At 27.2% G+C, this 19,401-nt stretch overlaps 1 protein-coding gene across 8 annotated transcripts in view; it reads left to right on the top strand.

Moving 5' to 3' along the window:
* Positions 1–19,401, top strand: part of LOC107440397 (irregular chiasm C-roughest protein) — a 437,750-nt gene that overhangs the window by 346,553 nt on the left and 71,796 nt on the right. For all 8 annotated transcript variants that reach the window (XM_071181525.1, XM_071181523.1, XM_043046457.2 and 5 more), the window contains one exon: positions 13,498–13,665. In XM_071181525.1, the coding sequence (XP_071037626.1) occupies positions 13,498–13,665 (168 nt within the window). The remainder of the gene's footprint in view (positions 1–13,497; positions 13,666–19,401) is intronic.

Here is a 19,401-nt window from a genome sequence, read left to right as displayed (position 1 = left end):
GTCTTTCAAGTAAAATATTTCTAAGTGATAGAAAAATACTAAAAAAGAATTTCATAGTGACAAAAATTACATTAACCTGTGCTAACTGAAAAACTATCTAAGCTAATGCACAAAAAATCCCTTATTTAATCATTACTTCTCATGATAATGGCGTCGAAGACAGAACTAAGAAGTATTTCTTTTTTCAAGGGGGGATAAAGAATTAGAAAAGAAATTCAGCAAAGGAATTTTCAAAAGCTTGATCTGTGATGAATGAGTTTTAGAATGAATTACTACTTTAAATCGTTTTCCCTTTAATTAGGTCCATCTGTTTCAACAAAAAGACAGTCATATAGTGGGAACTACAGCTGGAGACAAAGAAGAGAATAAAAAAAAAATGTCCTCCCGGAATTTGAAAAATTGTTGAAAGAAAAAAGAATAAGTTAAGCCTTCATTGATCAACGTTTACTGTAGAAAAAGAAGAAAAAAATTCGGAATATACATTTAAGATCGATGAGAAAAATTTAATTTTGTACAGGTGATAAGATCGAAAAGTTTGTTCTTTACTTAAAAGATATATAACGTTCTAGTAGTTGAATTTAAAGGCACGCAGTTAGAAAAAATAACATGCGTTATAAATTTATTGGACCCAGAAAATTAAAGTATTTTATAGACAAAATGTTCTTAAAATCCCTTTATTTATTTCATTAATTTCTTAAAAAACAATATGCTCTTTATAGACAAATATAGAAAACATTACCTATTACAAAATGTGTAATGAATACATGCAGAAATTTTGTATATAAAACCCCGAAATTGTTGGCCTTTAAGAACGTACATGGAAGTTTTTTGCACTGATTTAAGAACCTCTATTTTAATAAATATTAGATGAAACTAATAATTTAATTACATAAAATTATTCCACGATTTCTCCTATAATCGTGGAATAAATTCATCCGCGTGTAGTTAAGCTTATTATAGTATCGGAGCGCTGAATATGTTTCGTTGGGAAGCGTTGCCATTTTGCCGAAATTTAAAAAGTAAAGAAAATGTGTTGTCTCTCATGCTCTTTTGTATATGAGAAGAAACTCTTTAAATACTTCTATGTTATATTTATGCTAAGTTTCACTTCTTATTTTCAGATTAGCTTCGTAACTTAAACGAAACTTGACTCTGTTGAACGAAAAATATTTATAAATCTTATTCAGTTTTTCTTAACATAAAAGAAATAAAAAATTAATTTATGAGAGCTTTTTACCTTGTAAAAAATGCGTGCCGTTAAACTGAGTGAATGGAGTAACAGTAAGTATAGGAAAATAATGACGGTTTTATAAAATAAAAAGTGCTAATAAATAAAACAAATATTTCTTTAATTTTTCATAAATTTAAACTAAGCACCTATTCTTAAAAATAAAATACATTTTCAAAATAATCGTAGCTTTTCACTTTTCTCTTTTGTTAAAAATGAACAAATTATTCTGTTTTTTCATAAACGAAATGGAAAAATTTAAGTAGAAATAAAAAGCTTCATCGTAAGATCTAGTTACAAAATATTACCAAACAAGTTGGCATGCTTGTGCCAAATAATCGTAATAAAAAAAAGCGCTAGACTTAAAAATGACTTTTAATCAAGACTTGCTTTTGCTTCGTTTCGGTGCTATTTTTTAAACGCCTTTTTTTATATTTTTATTTTTTGTTTCGTTCTGCTTTATTTCATCTTCAACTGAAGATTAAATGGACAGTTTTTATTGGATATTCGTGATGCCTGGTCAGGTATTGATTACTACGCGTTGCTTAGCAACAAGAATCCTGTTTTCAGGAAAATCCGGAGTAACTTTTTTATACATTTTATTTTTATTCACTATTAATTTCTTCCTTCATTTGTCACAAACGAATGATTCTTTTTGTAATATTCTTTATTATTTCATTTATTTGTTATCATTTTTCCTCATAATGCGATTGAGAACACTTGTTCGTAGTTTCTGACTTCGAAATAGTGTGAAATAAATAAAATCTCTCTCTCTTATACTTTGTCGCAAGTTTATTTCTTGTTTATTAATCTTTGATACACATAATAGAACTTTATTTTGCTCGACATGGAAGGTATTTCATTGATTATTATTTTTATGAATTGTCGTACGAATAACACTGATTCTCGATAATCTTAGTTTTATTTATTTGTTCAAAGGAATCGCAGAAATATTTCTAAAGAAAGAGTCGAGAAATTGAAGATCCATTTATTGTTGATCAGTTCTAGTTCATGAAGTATTTCCTCCATTATTCGATGTATCTTGTTTGCATTTGTCGTCATTTATTTAGTGATGTATTGCGCATCAGAAAAAGCAGCATTATAAATATATTTATCTGTTGTTAGTTTAGAGCATATGACTCCAAGGAAATTTTTCTCAGCCTTACAAAATTTTACTAAGCAACAAGGTGTCCAAAAAACTGATTCATTTGTGAATTTCAGCTTGCTAAGCATCAATTTTAATGATAAAGGAATTGTTATTTTGCACTTATAGATAACGAAAACTGAATGAATTCTTCTGCATTGAGACTTCAAATAATCGATTGTGATATTCTATACTAGCAATAGTTTTTCAATTTGACAAAATAACTGCCAAATGCATAATGTGTTTATATTATCAAGGAATTATTGATGCTATTTTTAATTTTGCAAAACACTTGTACTGAGTTATTGTAGAAGATCTATTAATTGATAATCAGTTCCAATCCATGAAGTATTTTCTTTATTATGCAATATATCTTATTTGAATTTGTCTTTATTTATTTAGTGACCTTTAAATTTTTAAATTGTTCATTACGCATCAAAAAATTCAGCATTATAAATGGTTTAAAGCACATAACTCGAATAAAATTTTTCTCAGCAATACAAAGCTTTAAAGTGCAACAAATTATCAAAGAAACTGATCTATTTGTGAATTAAGTTACTTTAACCTGTAAATATCAATTTTAGTGGTAAAAGAATTATAATTTTTCAATTATAGATAACGTAACGAAAACTGTTTATTTATTTCTTGACACTTCAAATAATTGATTGAGTCAAAGGGGTCAAATAAAAGAAAATCTTTTGATAATGTTGAATAAGAGTCAAATTTATTTAAATAATAATTAATTCAATGAAATATTATAAATGCAATTGCAGCACTATACAATTCCTGAAATTTAAATGAAATTCTATTCTAAGAGCTTATAACTGCAATACGCTTGTTTTTATGATGTTAATAGCGATGGCCTCAAAATAAATTTAAAAAACCTGAAAAATTAGAAAAGGGGACTTTTGGTGAAAAAAATATGTTTCCTTTTTCTTAAACGCACCTTCAAATGATGCTAATGGTTTAAGTATCGCAGATTTTCACCACTACCCGATACGATTTTACTCATATTTCTCTACTGATTCGTTAAATTGTTTACTAGCTATCTAGTAAAATATGATTTCGAAACATGTGTGTGTAATTATTTGCAATGTAAATGCAGTAATTCTGCACAAAAATATTTCACTTTATCGATGTATGAGTGTCATTATTTAACATTGAAAGTGTGCGAATACTTTTTTAACGATATCATTTTTTTTCGTTTTATGCCTTAATCGTTTTATGTCTAAAAATTGTAAGTTCTTATTATTTACTTTAAAAGAAGTCAACCCAAGGGCACTTAAAGGGTCTTAAGGGTTTTTCCTGACGAAATGTTCGATTTCTTTTCTTTGAAAAAAAATATCCAAATGCAACTTGTTTTATTTTGAGCAATTTGACACCAAGTATAAGATAATACTCTAAAAACAACCAAAGTTACAGCAAAAATACTGAAATCCACTCACTGAAAACAATAAATAACACCGTTTTATAAATTGGAATCGTCTTTTTATGTTGATTAAAGTTATTTATTTAAAGTTTTATCTTTAAATCTGTTTTCTTCAAAAACTATTAAACCTAATAAGTTAAAACTTGGTTATTGTTGAAGTATTGTTTGTTGCTTAAATTCATTCTAACACTTGAAATTGATAAATATTTATATTTTTTTAGTCAAAAAAATCTTTTTCCTTTAAAAAAAAGGTTAGTTTTTTTTTCATTTAAAAATATTTTTTATTTCCTATTTTTTGAGCTAAAATGGATTAAAAAAAGACTGCCTATTAAAATTTATTTCATTATCAAGATTTTTGTGGCTTGAAATGTGTGCACAAGAATTCATAGTATCTCATTTTTCCATCAATTTTTAGATATAAAGAAAATTAAATTTTGAAAATTCTCGATAATATTTTACAAAAGTGTTTGCATTCAAATAATATCAGTGCTTATGTTTAACTCTAATAAAAAATTTAAATTTTAAATAATNACATAACTCGAGTAAAATTTTTCTCAGCAATACAAAGCTTTAAAGTGCAACAAATTATCAAAGAAACTGATCTATTTGTGAATTAAGTTACTTTAACCTGTAAATATCAATTTTAGTGGTAAAAGAATTATAATTTTTCAATTATAGATAACGTAACGAAAACTGTTTATTTATTTCTTGACACTTCAAATAATTGATTGAGTCAAAGGGGTCAAAAAAACGAAAACCTTTTGATAATGTTGAATAAGAGTCAAATTTATTTAAATAATAATTAATTCAATGAAATATTATAAATGCAATTGCAGCACTATGCAATTCCTGAAATTTAAATGAAATTCTATTCTAAGAGCTTATAACTGTAATAAGCTTGTTTTTATAATGTTAATAGCAATAACCTCAAAATAAATTTAAAAACCTGGATAATTAGAAAAGGGGAATTTTGGTTATAAAAAATATGTTTCCTTTTTCTTAAACACACCTTCAAATGATGATAATGGTTTAAGTATCACAGATTTTAACCACTACCCGATACGATTTCACTCATATCTACTGATTCGTTAAATAGTTTACTAGCTATCTAGTAAAGTATGATTTCGAGACATCTATGTGCAGTTATCAGCAATGTAAATGCAGTATTTCTGCACAAAAAAATATTTCACCTTATCGATGTATGAGTGTCATTATTTAACACTGAAAATGTGCGAATACTTTTTGAACGATATAATTTTTTTTCGTTTTATGCCTTAGAAAATTTTATGTTTTTATTGTTTACTTTAAAAGAAGACAACGCAAAGCCACTTAAGGGATTTTTCCTGACAAAATTTTCGATTCCTTTTCTTTGAAAAAAAATATCCAAATACAACTTGTCTTATTTTGAGCAACTTGACGCCAAGCATAAGATAATACTCTAAAAACAGGCAAAGTTACAGCAAAAATACTGAAATCGACTCACTGAAAACAATACATAACACACCCTTTTTTTAAATTGGAATCGTCTGCTTTGTCAGTTATTTATTTAAAGTTTTATCTTTAAATCTGTTTTCTTCAATAACTATTAAACCCATTAAGTTAAAACTTGGTTATTGTTGAAGTATTGTGTATTGCGTAAATTCATTCTAGCTCTTGAAATGGGAAAATATTTATATTTTTTTAGTCAAAAAAATCTTTTTCTTTTCAAAAAAGGTTGTGTTTTTTTTTCACTTAAAAATATTTTTAATTTCAATTTTTTGAGCTAAAATGGTTTTAAAAAGACTACCTATTAAAATTTATTTCGTTATCATGATTTTTGTGACTTAAGTCATGCTTCAAGGTTATGCTATGCACAAGGCTTCATAGTATGTCATTTTTTCATCAATTTTTAGATATAAAGAAAATTAAATTTCGAAAATTCCCGATAATATTTTACAGAAGTGCTTGCATTTAAATAATATCAGTGCTTATGTTAAACTCTAGTAAAAAATTTTAAATAACTTATAGAAAATCAAAAAAGTTGTACTTAAGTGCTTTTTTTATGAAATTAAAACCATTTAGACCCCTTAACTCTGTTACTAAATAATCAATGTTATACAACAGAAGCTGAAAATAATTATCTTTTCTTTTTTTTTTCTTTTTTTTTTGTTGCGTAGAATATTTTTGATGAATTACTTTAAAAAAAAACATTTTCCTCTTTTCTACAATAAAAACTAAATGTACATTTTTTATATGAGCGACAAAAAACTCTGTTGAAAAATGATGATGAATCTCTGAACGCGTTTAATCCAGTAATAAATAAGCATTCAACAGACGTTTTACTCATCTTTAAGTCCTTTTAAATCTAACATAAAGCATTCAGACATTCAGAATGTGTTAGTAATCAGTCATCTCTCTGAGCTAATACATTAGCTTCAGTTTCAAAAAAGAAGTGAAATAAATTAAAACTTTCATCCGAGGTTTTTCTTAGAAGTGCATATAGTTCTTGAAAAAAAGAAAATGGCGTTTGGGGCTTCTGGCGTAGCAGCAACTCCAACTTTCATCATCATAACGCTATGATTGTATGTCAGCTGGCCTTGTGTGGTTGCTTTTTCCTTGTTCTTGTTGTATTTGACTTCTTCATAATGGGTACTTCATCTCATAATTAACAATGCGTTCATTGTTTGTTGGATGAAACTCAATACAGTGGGGATGAAAAAATTACTGTCGTCTTAGGGATCTCCGGTCAGTTGGGAATAATGTAATACGCTTGTCTTGCTGCGAGTTGGTTTTATCAGGAATTAGACACTGTTTTTATTCTTTGACTTCCTTCATTTATTTCCTTCCTATTTTTGACGTTATCGTTTTCATTTTTCTATTCAAACATTTACTGCTCAAAGTATTATTTACTACAGAAATTATGGTGATAAAANTCGCAGGGGGAGATTGTTGTCATTCCCTGGGAAGGATAGCTACGAAGTCTTTTTCTTTTTATACCGCCAGATGGCGTTCTTTTTAAATTTGTATGTGTTTGTTTGCTTTTCGTTAATAAACTTTTACTTTCTGTCTGAATCTCGATCCACGGACTACATATGTTTTCAGATTAATATAAAAGTTTCCTTTTTTATTCTTTAAAATGTAGCAGAAATAATTATTTTTACAATAGTACAATATCTGTTCTGTAATGTATGACAAATTTTTAAACTTAAAATTACAAAAAAGGCAATTTAAAAAATGCACATAAAAATATAAACATAAAAAGTACACATAAAAAGCTACACATACTTTTAAAAACTGTTTATAATTCAGAAAACTATTAATTGTGTTGGTACAGGGTGATACAAGATTATAAGACCATCCCAAATATCACTCATTTTTTTGCAAATTTTTAAACTTAAAATTACAAAAAAGACAATTTAAAAAATACACATAAAAATATAAACATAAAAAGTACACATAAAAAGCTACACATACTTTTAAAAACTGTGTAGAATTCAGAAAACCATCCCAAATATCACTAATTTTTTATGGTTCACTACATGAAATCTATAATTTTAAAATAATTGGGCAATTGCAAAAAGTTACATTTTATCAAATAAATAAATAAATGAAAAGAAATTTAGTTAATTTCACCACCAATATTTTTTTTTTAAATCTGCATAATTATATTTTTTTTAAAGTTACATAATTATAAGACCACTTAATTCTTTTTTTCAAAATTGTTCGAGTTTTCAAAATCTTTTTATTTTTTCTTTAAAATTTTTTGTAAAGTTTAACTTTGCATCGCAGAAACCGAATTATAGTATTGTAAATAAAATTATAATTAAATTTATTTGTTTTCATAAGAAAAATCCTCCGGTTCCTTCGTAAGTATAGCTCGTGTGTAAAAATGATAACTCACGATCTCTAAGTCTGAAATCGTCTTTCGGCAATGATGCGCTCAATTATATAAACAATATTACAATTTTATTACAAGTTACGGTTACTTACATGAGTTTATATCGATCTAAACAATTGCTAGAAAAAACTATACATTTCGTCATAAGTATTCTCGTATCTTGTAAATATTCATTTGATCTGTAACAAACGTTTTATGTCAAAATCATGACATAGTGCTGACCTTACTCGCCTTACGTCATATATTCTACACGCATAGAACGAAGATTGATTTTAACTTCGTAACCCAAACTACTCAACTCAACACGAAACTTGACAGTCTTGTGTAAATGCAATAACCATTCTAAGAAAGAAATAAACACTCATTTCACCGTGAAAGCAATATTTCTCTTAGAATTTTCTTTGAAAAATAAACAAACAAAAAAAGTGAATAATCCTTTTATTTATATGTCATGCTCAACCATAACAGGGCGGACACAAGGTCCTTAAGCCTTTATTAATTATTAAAGGAAGTTCAAACGAGTTTAGACCCTATGTATATTTGTTTTCCGGTGAGTTTATGGCTGGAATGAAATATGTATTCGACATTAAGCGTGGGTATTTAATGAAAAAATATTAGTCGTGTAATGTTGTCGTATCTAAAACAAAAAAGAAGCAAAACGACTCTCGATGTAGGCATATCATGCCATATGTTTAAGATAAATTTTGCTCAGCTTTTAGTGTTAAATGAACGCATGTATATATAGTCATTAAGATAATTTTTTTTTCTTTAGACATCGTTGCATTATTTCTCTTTTTCCGGGTACTTTTTATGGTGCATGCAGTCTCCATAAAAAATTAAAGCAACATTTAAAGTATAAATAAGTTGAAGTTAAAGTTGTAACATTTAAGTTCCCAGAATCTAGAAGCTTAATTTTCATATACAAATGTGCATATATTTTTTAATTTTCTACCCTACACTGTGAAAAAAGTATAGTCAAAACTACCAGAATATAATAAAATTCCCCGCATTTCTGATTCAATGGGAACACCAAAAGACTCGAAAACTATTAACGAAGCACTTTAGTAATGATTTTGGTAAAACTCGCTATAAAATATGGTTTTATTATATGTGATAAAAAATGATAAATTTGGGATAATTTAGTAATTTTTATCAAAATATCTTAGAGCACGGCATAAAAACTGCTTAATCGGTTAGATTTACTTCAGTTTTGAATTTTTTACTAAATGTGTGATAATATAATTTAGAATATAATTTAGAAAATATAATTTAGAAAACCAGAATTCCCGATAAACTGTTACTAAATGAATGTAAAAATTACCAGATGAATGGTTTAAATACCGTAAATTTTGTTTTTTATTACCATAATTATGATCTTTTTTACTAGAAATTTTATTACCATTCAGTACGATAATTTTACAATAAATGTTTTCTTAGTAATTCTAAGTTATATAATATATTCGGTTTCAGGTTGAAGTTTTCATGATGTTCCAAGCCTAATTTCTTTTCATTAATTTGACCAAAAGAATTATTCCAAAAATGGAACATGGGGACAGCTTCGTATCTACTTGAAATTTTGAATTTTGGAAAAAGTTGCTCGTGTTACACTAATCTATTTATGTACTTGATTAATTGTTACTACAATTAGCACTGCTATAATCGTTTATATTCGGTTATTATAGTTGTTACTTTATGGATGTGTATTGATTGTTTTAAATAAGAATGTATATTAAGAACGATGTACATATTGTACATTAAACACATATATTTAAAACGGTGCTGATGCGAAGGAAATACACAGAGTATTATGGAATGCAATTTTTCTTTTTTTTCCAAGTTGCAAAACATGTTAAACAATATTCCAGATGTTCCAGAAACAAACAATACTCTAGATTTTTCCAGATATTCCGATTACGTTACGGTTCCGAATTAATACACTTTGTGTTATTATCAGTAAGATGTGTCTTAAAATCAATACACTATTTGACGTATACCAACTCAAAAGATTAAAATCGATTTTGAGTAAATTTCCCCAATATCACTTCAAAGATAATTTTTACTTCAACTAACTGTCGATGCATAGTCGTCTGCCCATTACTGATTTCAGCTTTCAAACAATCTATGGTCTTCGTACTCGTATCGATTACGAGTTACTTATTTATATTACTACACATGAAAGTTTCTCGGCAATCCCCCGGACGTGACCGGACTCGTAATCTGACTATCTGGATCGCAATCTCCGACCCCGTCCACCATTCACCCCTCATCGAATAGCTGTGGTACCGATTTTCCTTGCTGTTCTTTCCTTAATTGAAAAGACTGCCGAAAAGGAGGGACGCAACCCTTGCCAATGTAGGGGTGTTAAGACCTGATTTACTAATACTTCCAACTGGGAAAATGACCCTTGTTTTATGTTAGTGCGCAAACTTTACCAAATGGTGTCTTGTGTTATGATTTAAAAATTTAGCTTCCCGTGATAATGAGATTTGTTCAACTGTTGTTGGAATAAGAATAATTTTAGGGATAAATACACTATAAATTTAATTAATTCTTTAAATGTTTAATGTTGAAATGTTAAATTAATTCCTTATAAGCTTAATTATCTTTATTGCAACAAAACCGGTAATTTTTTTAATATAGCAAAAAATTACCTTAATTAATTATTGTTTGTTTGTTTTTAAGTTATTAATTTTGCAATATTTTTTTGAACGTTAAAAAGTGGTATGAATAGTCTTAATTATCTTGCAATAGAAGTTGAGTTGTCGAAGTTAAGTTCATTCAAAACTCAACTTTTCGTAAATATATGTACTAATTATTTTCCTGGTACACTTAATAAATTTGAGAACTCCAATTAATCCATCTCCCCCTATGAATAAGAGTACGCAAAACGCAATTTTACATGAAAAAAAAACTCAGATAAGTAATTATATTTGGATTCTGGTTTTGCAAAGCCGTTACAAGATATAAGAAAATTTCCAACAAAATAAAGTCATCCGTATCTTTATCTAGACATTTAAACTAAGGGAAAATACTTATTCGTTTGATGATATTTCAAAAATTGTTAAGTTGAAAAGAATGTGCAAAACAATATTAATACTCTCTCAGTAAAACCGTAATAAAAGCAACGAGTAGAAGTTGTAAATTTTATGACTTCAAAGCTTGAAATATTAGTGCCAATATGAGTATGTCTGCATGCACGTTTCTCCATTAATAATAAACATTAAACTGTTATCCTCTATTTTATATCATTTTTGAGATAATACCTGTAATTCTTAAATTTGCCGTTACACAACACTGCAAGCAGTTTGTCATAGGTACTGTCTAATACGTTTGATTTTACTTATGGTTGGTTATAGCTGCCGGTATTCAGAAGTTTATGGGAAGGCAAAATTTAAAAGGGCGAACTCTGAAAGAGTTAGATATTTAGAAAAATGTTAGCTCATTGAACCATAAAATCGTTTCAATTTACTGCAATCAGGGACTAATATAGAGACTAATATAATAAGCTACCTTTATATCTATGGCTACATTCCTAATCTGGTGTGAATTTAAACTAACTTACTTTTTTTTAAGAATATAACTGCGCATAGGTACACATTTGTCTTAGAAATTTTGCCTATTGTTCATAATTACTTTGCGAAATAAATAATCTTTTTACAAGAATAAACAACTTTTTTACCATTTATTCTCAATTGAACCACTTTTTTAATTTTAAAATGACACTGCTTAAGAAGAAGCTTAATCAAACCAATATCTAGCCAAAGTTAATTTCAATCTCAACATCTTTACTTCGTAGCGTTTAAAAATCTCTATACAAAATTTAGAATGGAAAAGATTTTTTAACGTAAACACTAATCGTTTAACTTGGCGAAGAAAAAAAAATAAAATCAAGAAATCAAAACGGTAGTTTTAACCAAATGGTTCTATTACCTGTCTTTTACAAAGTTGTTTGCAAATCGAAACAGCATCCCTTTAAGCATTCCTCACCAAATTCCTTAGATGAAAAAGTTTTTTCTGAAAGCAAAAAATATATAGTTTTACTCCTCATTAAAAAGAATCGATTTCACGTACTTATTTCAATCTACGTGCATCGCCGAATTGATTAATTCTTTGCCAAAGTCCTATCGCTCCTTATTATCTTAATAAAAATTCACTGTTCTATGCATCGCAAATAAAATACAAAGCGCATAGGCTGTGTTTAACTTTTTCTAACGTTTTAAATAAATAAGCTCCGTTACAGGAAGAAAAAAAGCTCCAGCTCCATAACAATCATCGACACTTTGTAGAAGCCCTTCAAAACTCTTCTAAATATTCTCTTCTTGTTTTGCTAAGAAAAGAAAATTCTCTAAAGCTCTTCTCCAAACAAATCTAGTAATGTTTCGGTTTAAGTTAAGATCTCTTAATTAAAGTTGCTATCGCCATTTAATTCGGTCTAATTAAATATAACTGCACGTTTTCTGGCTTTGTCTTATCAGTGCCGAAGTTTGTCTTCTTTAAGTTGTTAACGGGCGAACGCTTTCCAGGATCTTTTTTTCTTTAAATTGTTCTTTCATCAAACAGGCTTTAGTGCTTTTTAGAAGTAAAATTCTAATACTTTTATTGGGTTTTCTGGATGATATCCAGGTCTGGATGTAATTGCCTAGGGCTCGCTCATAGGCACGCAAAAATCACATTTGTAATCATTCAAATCTATTGAAAGATTTGGTTGAGAAAAAAAATAATTTTTTTTTTTTAATTCAATGCATTTTACGTTAGTTTTAACTACTATTTTCTTGTTTGCTCGCAGTATCTAATAGTCTTCTGAGCAGTTTTTTCCCTGGTTATATAATCAATAACACAGAGCAAAGAGAATAAAATTAGTTTGGAAAATCTCCGCTTAAAATAAATGTTTTTATAGGAAATTAGAAAATAATAAAAATAATAAAAATGCGTAATGTTTTTTATCACTTCTCGAATAAATTAGAAATGTATGCTTTTTCTCTGTTAAAANCTGAGCAGTTTTTTCCCTGGTTATATAATCAATAACACAGAGCAAAGAGAATAAAATTAGTTTGAAAAATCTCCGCTTAAAATAAATGTTTTTATAAGAAATTTGAAAATAATAAAAATAATAAAAATGCTTAATGTTTTTTATCACTTCTCGAATAAATTAGAAATGTATGCTTTTTCTCTGTTAAGAAATATATTTTCAAGCTGCAGAATGCTTATATTTTCCGTTATTAATGTTAAAAAAATTTGCTTAGAAAATTAACTTGATAAATCAGAAGACAACTTTTCTGTATTTATGTAGTATTATGTAGTATATATTATTTTCCTTTGTTCTAAATTTTATTTGTTTTATTAAATTTTAGCTTCCAACACTTCCCCAAAATAAGTTACAGCATACTTTTTAAAAATATAAAATTTTAAAAACTTTTGTCAAAAAAGAACATTTTAAGTCACTTTCGAATTAATTTTCTAAACTGTTATTCTCTCAAAATTATTTGAAGAAAAAAAAATATTTTTTAACAAACTAGTTAAAAAACAATTTAAGATAATTGCTTTCATAAAAATTTACTTATGGTTTTGAAAATAACATTTTATTTTTGTCCATTTACATTGATACATTATTTTTCATATCATTTAATGCGCGTGCTTACGTATTAATCTTAAGAAGGTAGAAAAGGAATGATTAATTTAACTTACTCCTAAAACGATACAACTAAGCAATCTGTTATCCATTAAACAAAATTTTAGTTCACGATAAGTAATACCTGTTATCACATGTATGTGTTATATATGATACCTGTTCTCTGCTAACTGTTATATTTTTTTTTCAGTGTCCAAAATGTGGTGGACGATAGGACGAAGGAGGTGGCTCTCAGACAAAGTTTTAAGGATCTTTAATCAAAGGCACCATTTAACGACAATCCTATTTATAATTTTTCTTTCTCTGGAGACAATTGTCCCAAAAGCAATAGCTCAAAATACGCCCTCCGCAAGAACAGGTAATTTATTGTTTGTTTTTACCATTTATTTTCTTACAAATCACACTTTTCTTTTTTTCTTCAATTTCAATGTGTGATTTTGCGTTTGTTTCATCAATAGTAAAATTCTGAATTTCAGAAATGGGAGGTATAAAATATTTGCCATCTGTTAGCATTACTTTGACTCGTATATTCGCAAAAGAAGAAAAAATTCTGGTAAAATTACCGTACTGTATGCTAACAGCATTTCTGTAAAAGAAAAAGTAATTCTGATTAATAAAGCCAAAATATACGGTATTTAAACCACCAATTTGGCAATTTTTCCGTTCATATGGTAACTGTTTACCAGAAGTTTTGGTTTTCAAAATTATAGTTCTTATTACCACTTATTTAGTACAAAACTGAAAAGTAAATTTACCGAAATAAATGGTTTTTATGCAATGCTCTTAGATAACATGATGAAATTACCAAATTTTACAACATTTAACAAATGTTATAACACATTACAAAAGTATATTTCATTGCTAATTTTTCCAGAATCATTGCCAAAGTACTTCGATAAAAATTACCCAGCTTTTTGCAGATCTCATAGTGCAAGAAACGCGATAAATTTTACCATATTCTGGTAGTTTTGACCAAACTTTTTTTCTCAGTGCAGTAAACGTAGTTATGTCATTTTAAATTTAGCTTTTTTTTATTTTACCTTACATTATAACCGCTTATGAGAGTATACACGTGACAGATATGAAATACTTTCATCTTTCGCCCGAATTATATTATTTTTAGCCAACATCTGGTCACTAAAACTTCTCATGGTTAATCTGACTCTCATAAGACTCTAAATTTTTAACACCGGCGTAAAAATAACGAACCCATCAACCTTGACCGAGATTTGAACCTATGTCACCAGTATCAAAAGCAAGTGCTGTAACAAAATGTTCTTAATTGAATATTTTCTAATACTGATGATGTCATTACGTTTCAGTTTAATGCTTATTTTTTTAGTAATAACCCAAACTTTATTTTTTAATTACATTGAGTTATAATAAAATGAGTTCAAAAAACAGAGTCATGTTCAAACCCTTTTTAGTATTTTTTTTAAAAACTTAAACTGATTGTAAACTGAAAAATTTTTAAACAATTTAAGAAAAATATTAGTTAGAGTTTTTGACCAATATGTGTTTTGGATTTAATTAAATGTTTTATTCAACTATTTTAGAATTCAACTTCTAAGTTTAAAATAAACTTTAAGAATCCTTTTGTATAAAAGAAGTATATTGCTAAGACATTAAGAATAGAATGTAAAAAAAAAAAATTCCCCTATCACGAGGCCAAAAAAGAATAATAATTCTGCAATGAAAAAGAAAAATATTTAGTTTCTTCTCATGGCGCAGTTTTATTTACATAATAGCTATTCAAATTAGAGTTGCAGAAAGATACAGTCGATATAGTATTTTTAAAAATTGGAATATGCAAAAGAGAAAATTCGTCTCGAAAAATCATTCCCAAAAAATAACCTTTTAAATCACACAATTAAAAAAAAGTTTTAGGCAACTAGTAAACATTGTATTTTATTTTACTTTTAAAAAAAATAAAAAAAAGAATAGAATTAAAGTAATTTCTCGGTCGGTAGTGAATCAGCAATTCAAATTGGAGGGAATCTGTCCCTGTGAAAGCTATTGGCATTCGGCGGAAACCAATCTTCTTTGAATCTCTGAAGAAAATTACTAAGAAATCGGTAAAGGGTTCGGAAACAAACTTTCAAAAAACTCATCTTTTTTTAGTTGATTATTTGCGTTCCTTTTTTAATCTTCCCGTAGTAGTAATTTAAAATCAGGCTCTGATGGGTGAAAATAGTTTCAAAGTACATAACATTTTTATTAAGTATTATTTTTTTTCCGATTTGGACTGATTGACTAGTTTATTTCGAGCAGAGGGAATATTGGATTTGATCTGAGAGTTCTGTTTCTAATTGAAAAAAAGAATTGAATTATAAATTGGGTGGAATGATAAATAATGTTCTTTTTGTCAACTCATCGCAATGCGTAGACAATTTGGCTGATTTTTTTTCTCTAAATTTTTTATCTCTTTATCACTTATGATATAAAATTATTTATATTTATGAGTATTGATATTTAAAACATTGTCTAAACATGTTTATAAAGTATTTCAATCTTTACTTCATCCAAAAAATACAACTTTTTGTTCTACTTGATCGTCGAATTAAGTTTTGATTACAAATTTGTATCTAAATCATTTTTTTTTATTTTATAAATATTTTGAGACTTATTATTTTAGAAATATGCTTATTTATTGGCACATTTCCTTGCATCATCTGAAAATAAGGCATGTTTTACAGATATGAGTTTTTAAACAGCGCTTAATCAAAACTTTTAACATGTATAAGAGCTCAATATTTTTTACTCTTGAAGTTTAAAAATAAATCCAGCTATTAAATTTGCTTCAAAGTACACTGTAGAAAAAATAAGTCGAAAACATTGAAGTACATTCAGTACATTAAAACACATATTTATATATTCAATTCTGATTGAAAAATTCCGTAAACAACAAACATTTTATTAACACTTGAAACAACTCGGAATTTTTCTGACGGATTATGTTGATACAACAAGGAATGAACAAGAATTTGATCAGATTTATTTCCAGGGTTTGTGTCTCTTAGAAAAAAATTGAATTAAAAATTACATTGTAGCCCAAACTATTTACTTAAAATTGTCAGTAAACATTATTTATTGTGAATAGCGTTCTTTATCATTTATCATATCTGAAATAGTTGCGAATAAAACGAACTTTTACATCGAAAAATCATTTTTTTTTTCAGTAAACCTTTTTACAAATTTTTCCTGACATTTTGTTTATTTTTATCAGCTATTTTATTTATTTTTATAAGCTATTGCTTAAACTTTCCTACATTTAAATTGGCTCCTGTTTTTTAAACTTTGAAAAACTCCCTACTTTCTCAAGTGCAAATTTTTATATGCTAATCTCATTATTGAAATAGCAATAAACATTTTTCCTGTCGAAAGGCAGACGATATTTAAAAAAATTTCGCAAAACAACAACTTATATGTTCTAATCATCATTTGATATTATNTGTTCTTTTTGTCAACTCATCGCAATGCGTAGACAATTTGGCTGATTTTTTTTCTCTAAATTTTTTATCTCTTTATCACTTATGATATGAAATTATTTATATTTATGAGTATTGATATTTAAAACATTGTCTAAACATGTTTATAAAATTTTTCATTCTTTACTTAATCCTAAAAATACAACTTTTCGTTCCACTAGATCGCCGAATTAAGTTTTGATTGCAAATTTGTATCTAAATTTTTTTTTTTTTTTATTTTATAAATATTTTGGGACTTATTATTTTAGAAATATGCTTATTTATTGGCACATTTCCTTGCATCATCTGAAAATAAGGCATGTTTTACAGATATGAGTTTTTAAACAGTGCTTAATCAAAACTTTTAACATGCATAAGAGCTCAATATTTTTTACTCTTAAAGTTTAAAAATAAATCCAGTTATTAAATTTGCCTCGAAGTACACTGTAGAAAAGATAAGTAGAAAGCATTGAAGTACATTCAGTACATTACAACACATATTTATATATTCAATTCTAATTGAAAAATTCCATTAACAACAAACATTTTGTTAACACTTCAAACAACTCTGAATTTTTCTGACGGATTATGTTGATACAACAAGGAATGAACAAGAATTTGATCATATTCATTTCCAGGATTTACGTCTCTTAGAAAAAATTGAATTAAAAATTACATTGTAGCCCAGATTGTTTGCTTAAAATTATCAGTAAACATTATGTATTGTGAATAGCGTTCTTTATTATTTATCATATCTGAAATATTTGCGTACAAAAAGAACTTTACATGGAAAAAACATTTTTATTCAGTAAACCTTTTTTAAAAAAATTTCTGACATTTTGTTTATTTTTATAAGCTATTTTATTTACTTTTATAAGCTATTGCCTGAACTTTCCTACATTTAAATTGGCTCCTGTTTTTTAAACTTTGAAAAATTCCCTACTTTCTCAAGTGCAAATTGTTATATTCTAATCTCATTATTGAAATAGCAATAAACATTTTTCCTGTCAAAAGGCAGACGATATTTAAAAAAATTTCACAAAACAACAAACTAACTTATATGCTCTAATCATCATTTGATATTCATCCCTTATGGTACAATAAAATAATCAAATGAGACAAACAACTTTCAGCACATATTTTTATTAAATTTATAAAATAATAAATTTATATTTCTTTTTTTTCTCAAAATATATTAATTTCAGCTATAAAACTAAAGTTTTTTTAAGAGATTACTAATAAACCTTTTACGTAGTTCAAAATATTCTTTTGGAAATAGTTCTAAGGCCATTTTTTAAATAAAATAAATTTATTTTTAAAAAAAGTATCTCTAGTCTCTTTTCCTTTCAAATCTAGAAAAAAAAATATAGACAAGCAGTTGGAATGGAACGAATGATGATAAGGTAACTACAGTAAACGAATATGTGTCATGCAACTTTGGATCGTATCAAAAACTAATTAAAAGTTAGTCGAAGTCTTCCATGACTAAGTCTAGATTTATTCTACGCAGACTATCTATCTTTTTACCGCTAAATTTTATTAATTAATGAAAATTCGAAGTTTTCTTTTTTTTTCCGTTTTCTCCGCACCTTCCGTCTAGGTTGTAGTTCCATTTTAAAACCGTCAGTCATTGGCAAAGAAGAGTGTCTTGAAATCGACATTCTTCGTTCCCCTCGAGCTCTTTGCATAGAAATTCAAAATAATGTTGATTTATTTAAACTAAAGCATTTTTCGATTTGCCAATGCATTTTTCAATTCGAGTAAGCTTTAAGCAGCAGCGTGTAAGTAATTTATTTTGTTTGGTTTTCAGTAAATTTATTTTTAGAGTACGAAGTTTAAAAACTTATTGACGATAAGTCATTTAAGAATTAGCGGTATTTAAATTTTAAAAAAATATTTTTAAGAATAAAAGTAAATTCATGCAAATCTGAAAGACATATTGGTTTGTTTTATATGAAGAAATAAAATATACAAAACTGAGAAACATTAGTTTTCTTATGAGTTAAATAATTGCATACAAAACTTATCAATTGTTGAATTTTAGTAATTGTTGGTGAATTCGTAAACTTTAATCTTCCCAGTTTAATTTGTACCGTCCTGTACGGATTATAATGATATCAAAAATTATCATCATTGTGGCATGTGGATAAGAGTTGTTCCCGTTGCCTTCAGGGTGACCATAAGAGGTTTTCAAAGTATTTCACTGGATTTAACTCAAATCTTGATTTGATATGCTTTGAAATAATCCACAGAAGCAACATTAAGAAGCTTTGTCTTCCGAGTTAAGTTCAAGTTGTAACGATTAAAAGGTATATTTTGTTTTTCCAAATAAACTTTGGGCAAGTTATTTATCGATGGAGATAAAATATGAAATAAGAAATCGGTAGAATTTCTATGTTACAGCCTTGCTTTTACGAGGAAAAAACATGGGTGGACTCTTTCGATGCAAGTAAATATTACCTTTAAAAATAAAATACATAATTTGTTAAAAAAATTCATTATAAGAAATTAAATGTCTTATGCAAAATTGAAATACTGTAGCTACATCCTAAGCATTTCTATAAACTAAGTAAAAAGTAACACTTTTTATGCAATGAATAAAAATAAAAGTTTTACGAACGCCAACC

Source organism: Parasteatoda tepidariorum, chromosome 5 (assembly GCF_043381705.1).
Source record: "Parasteatoda tepidariorum isolate YZ-2023 chromosome 5, CAS_Ptep_4.0, whole genome shotgun sequence".
In the NCBI taxonomy this organism is placed as follows: Eukaryota; Metazoa; Arthropoda; class Arachnida; order Araneae; family Theridiidae; genus Parasteatoda; species Parasteatoda tepidariorum.
The sequence above is the reverse complement of the archived record's forward strand: the minus strand, read 5'-3'. Positions and strand labels throughout refer to the sequence as shown.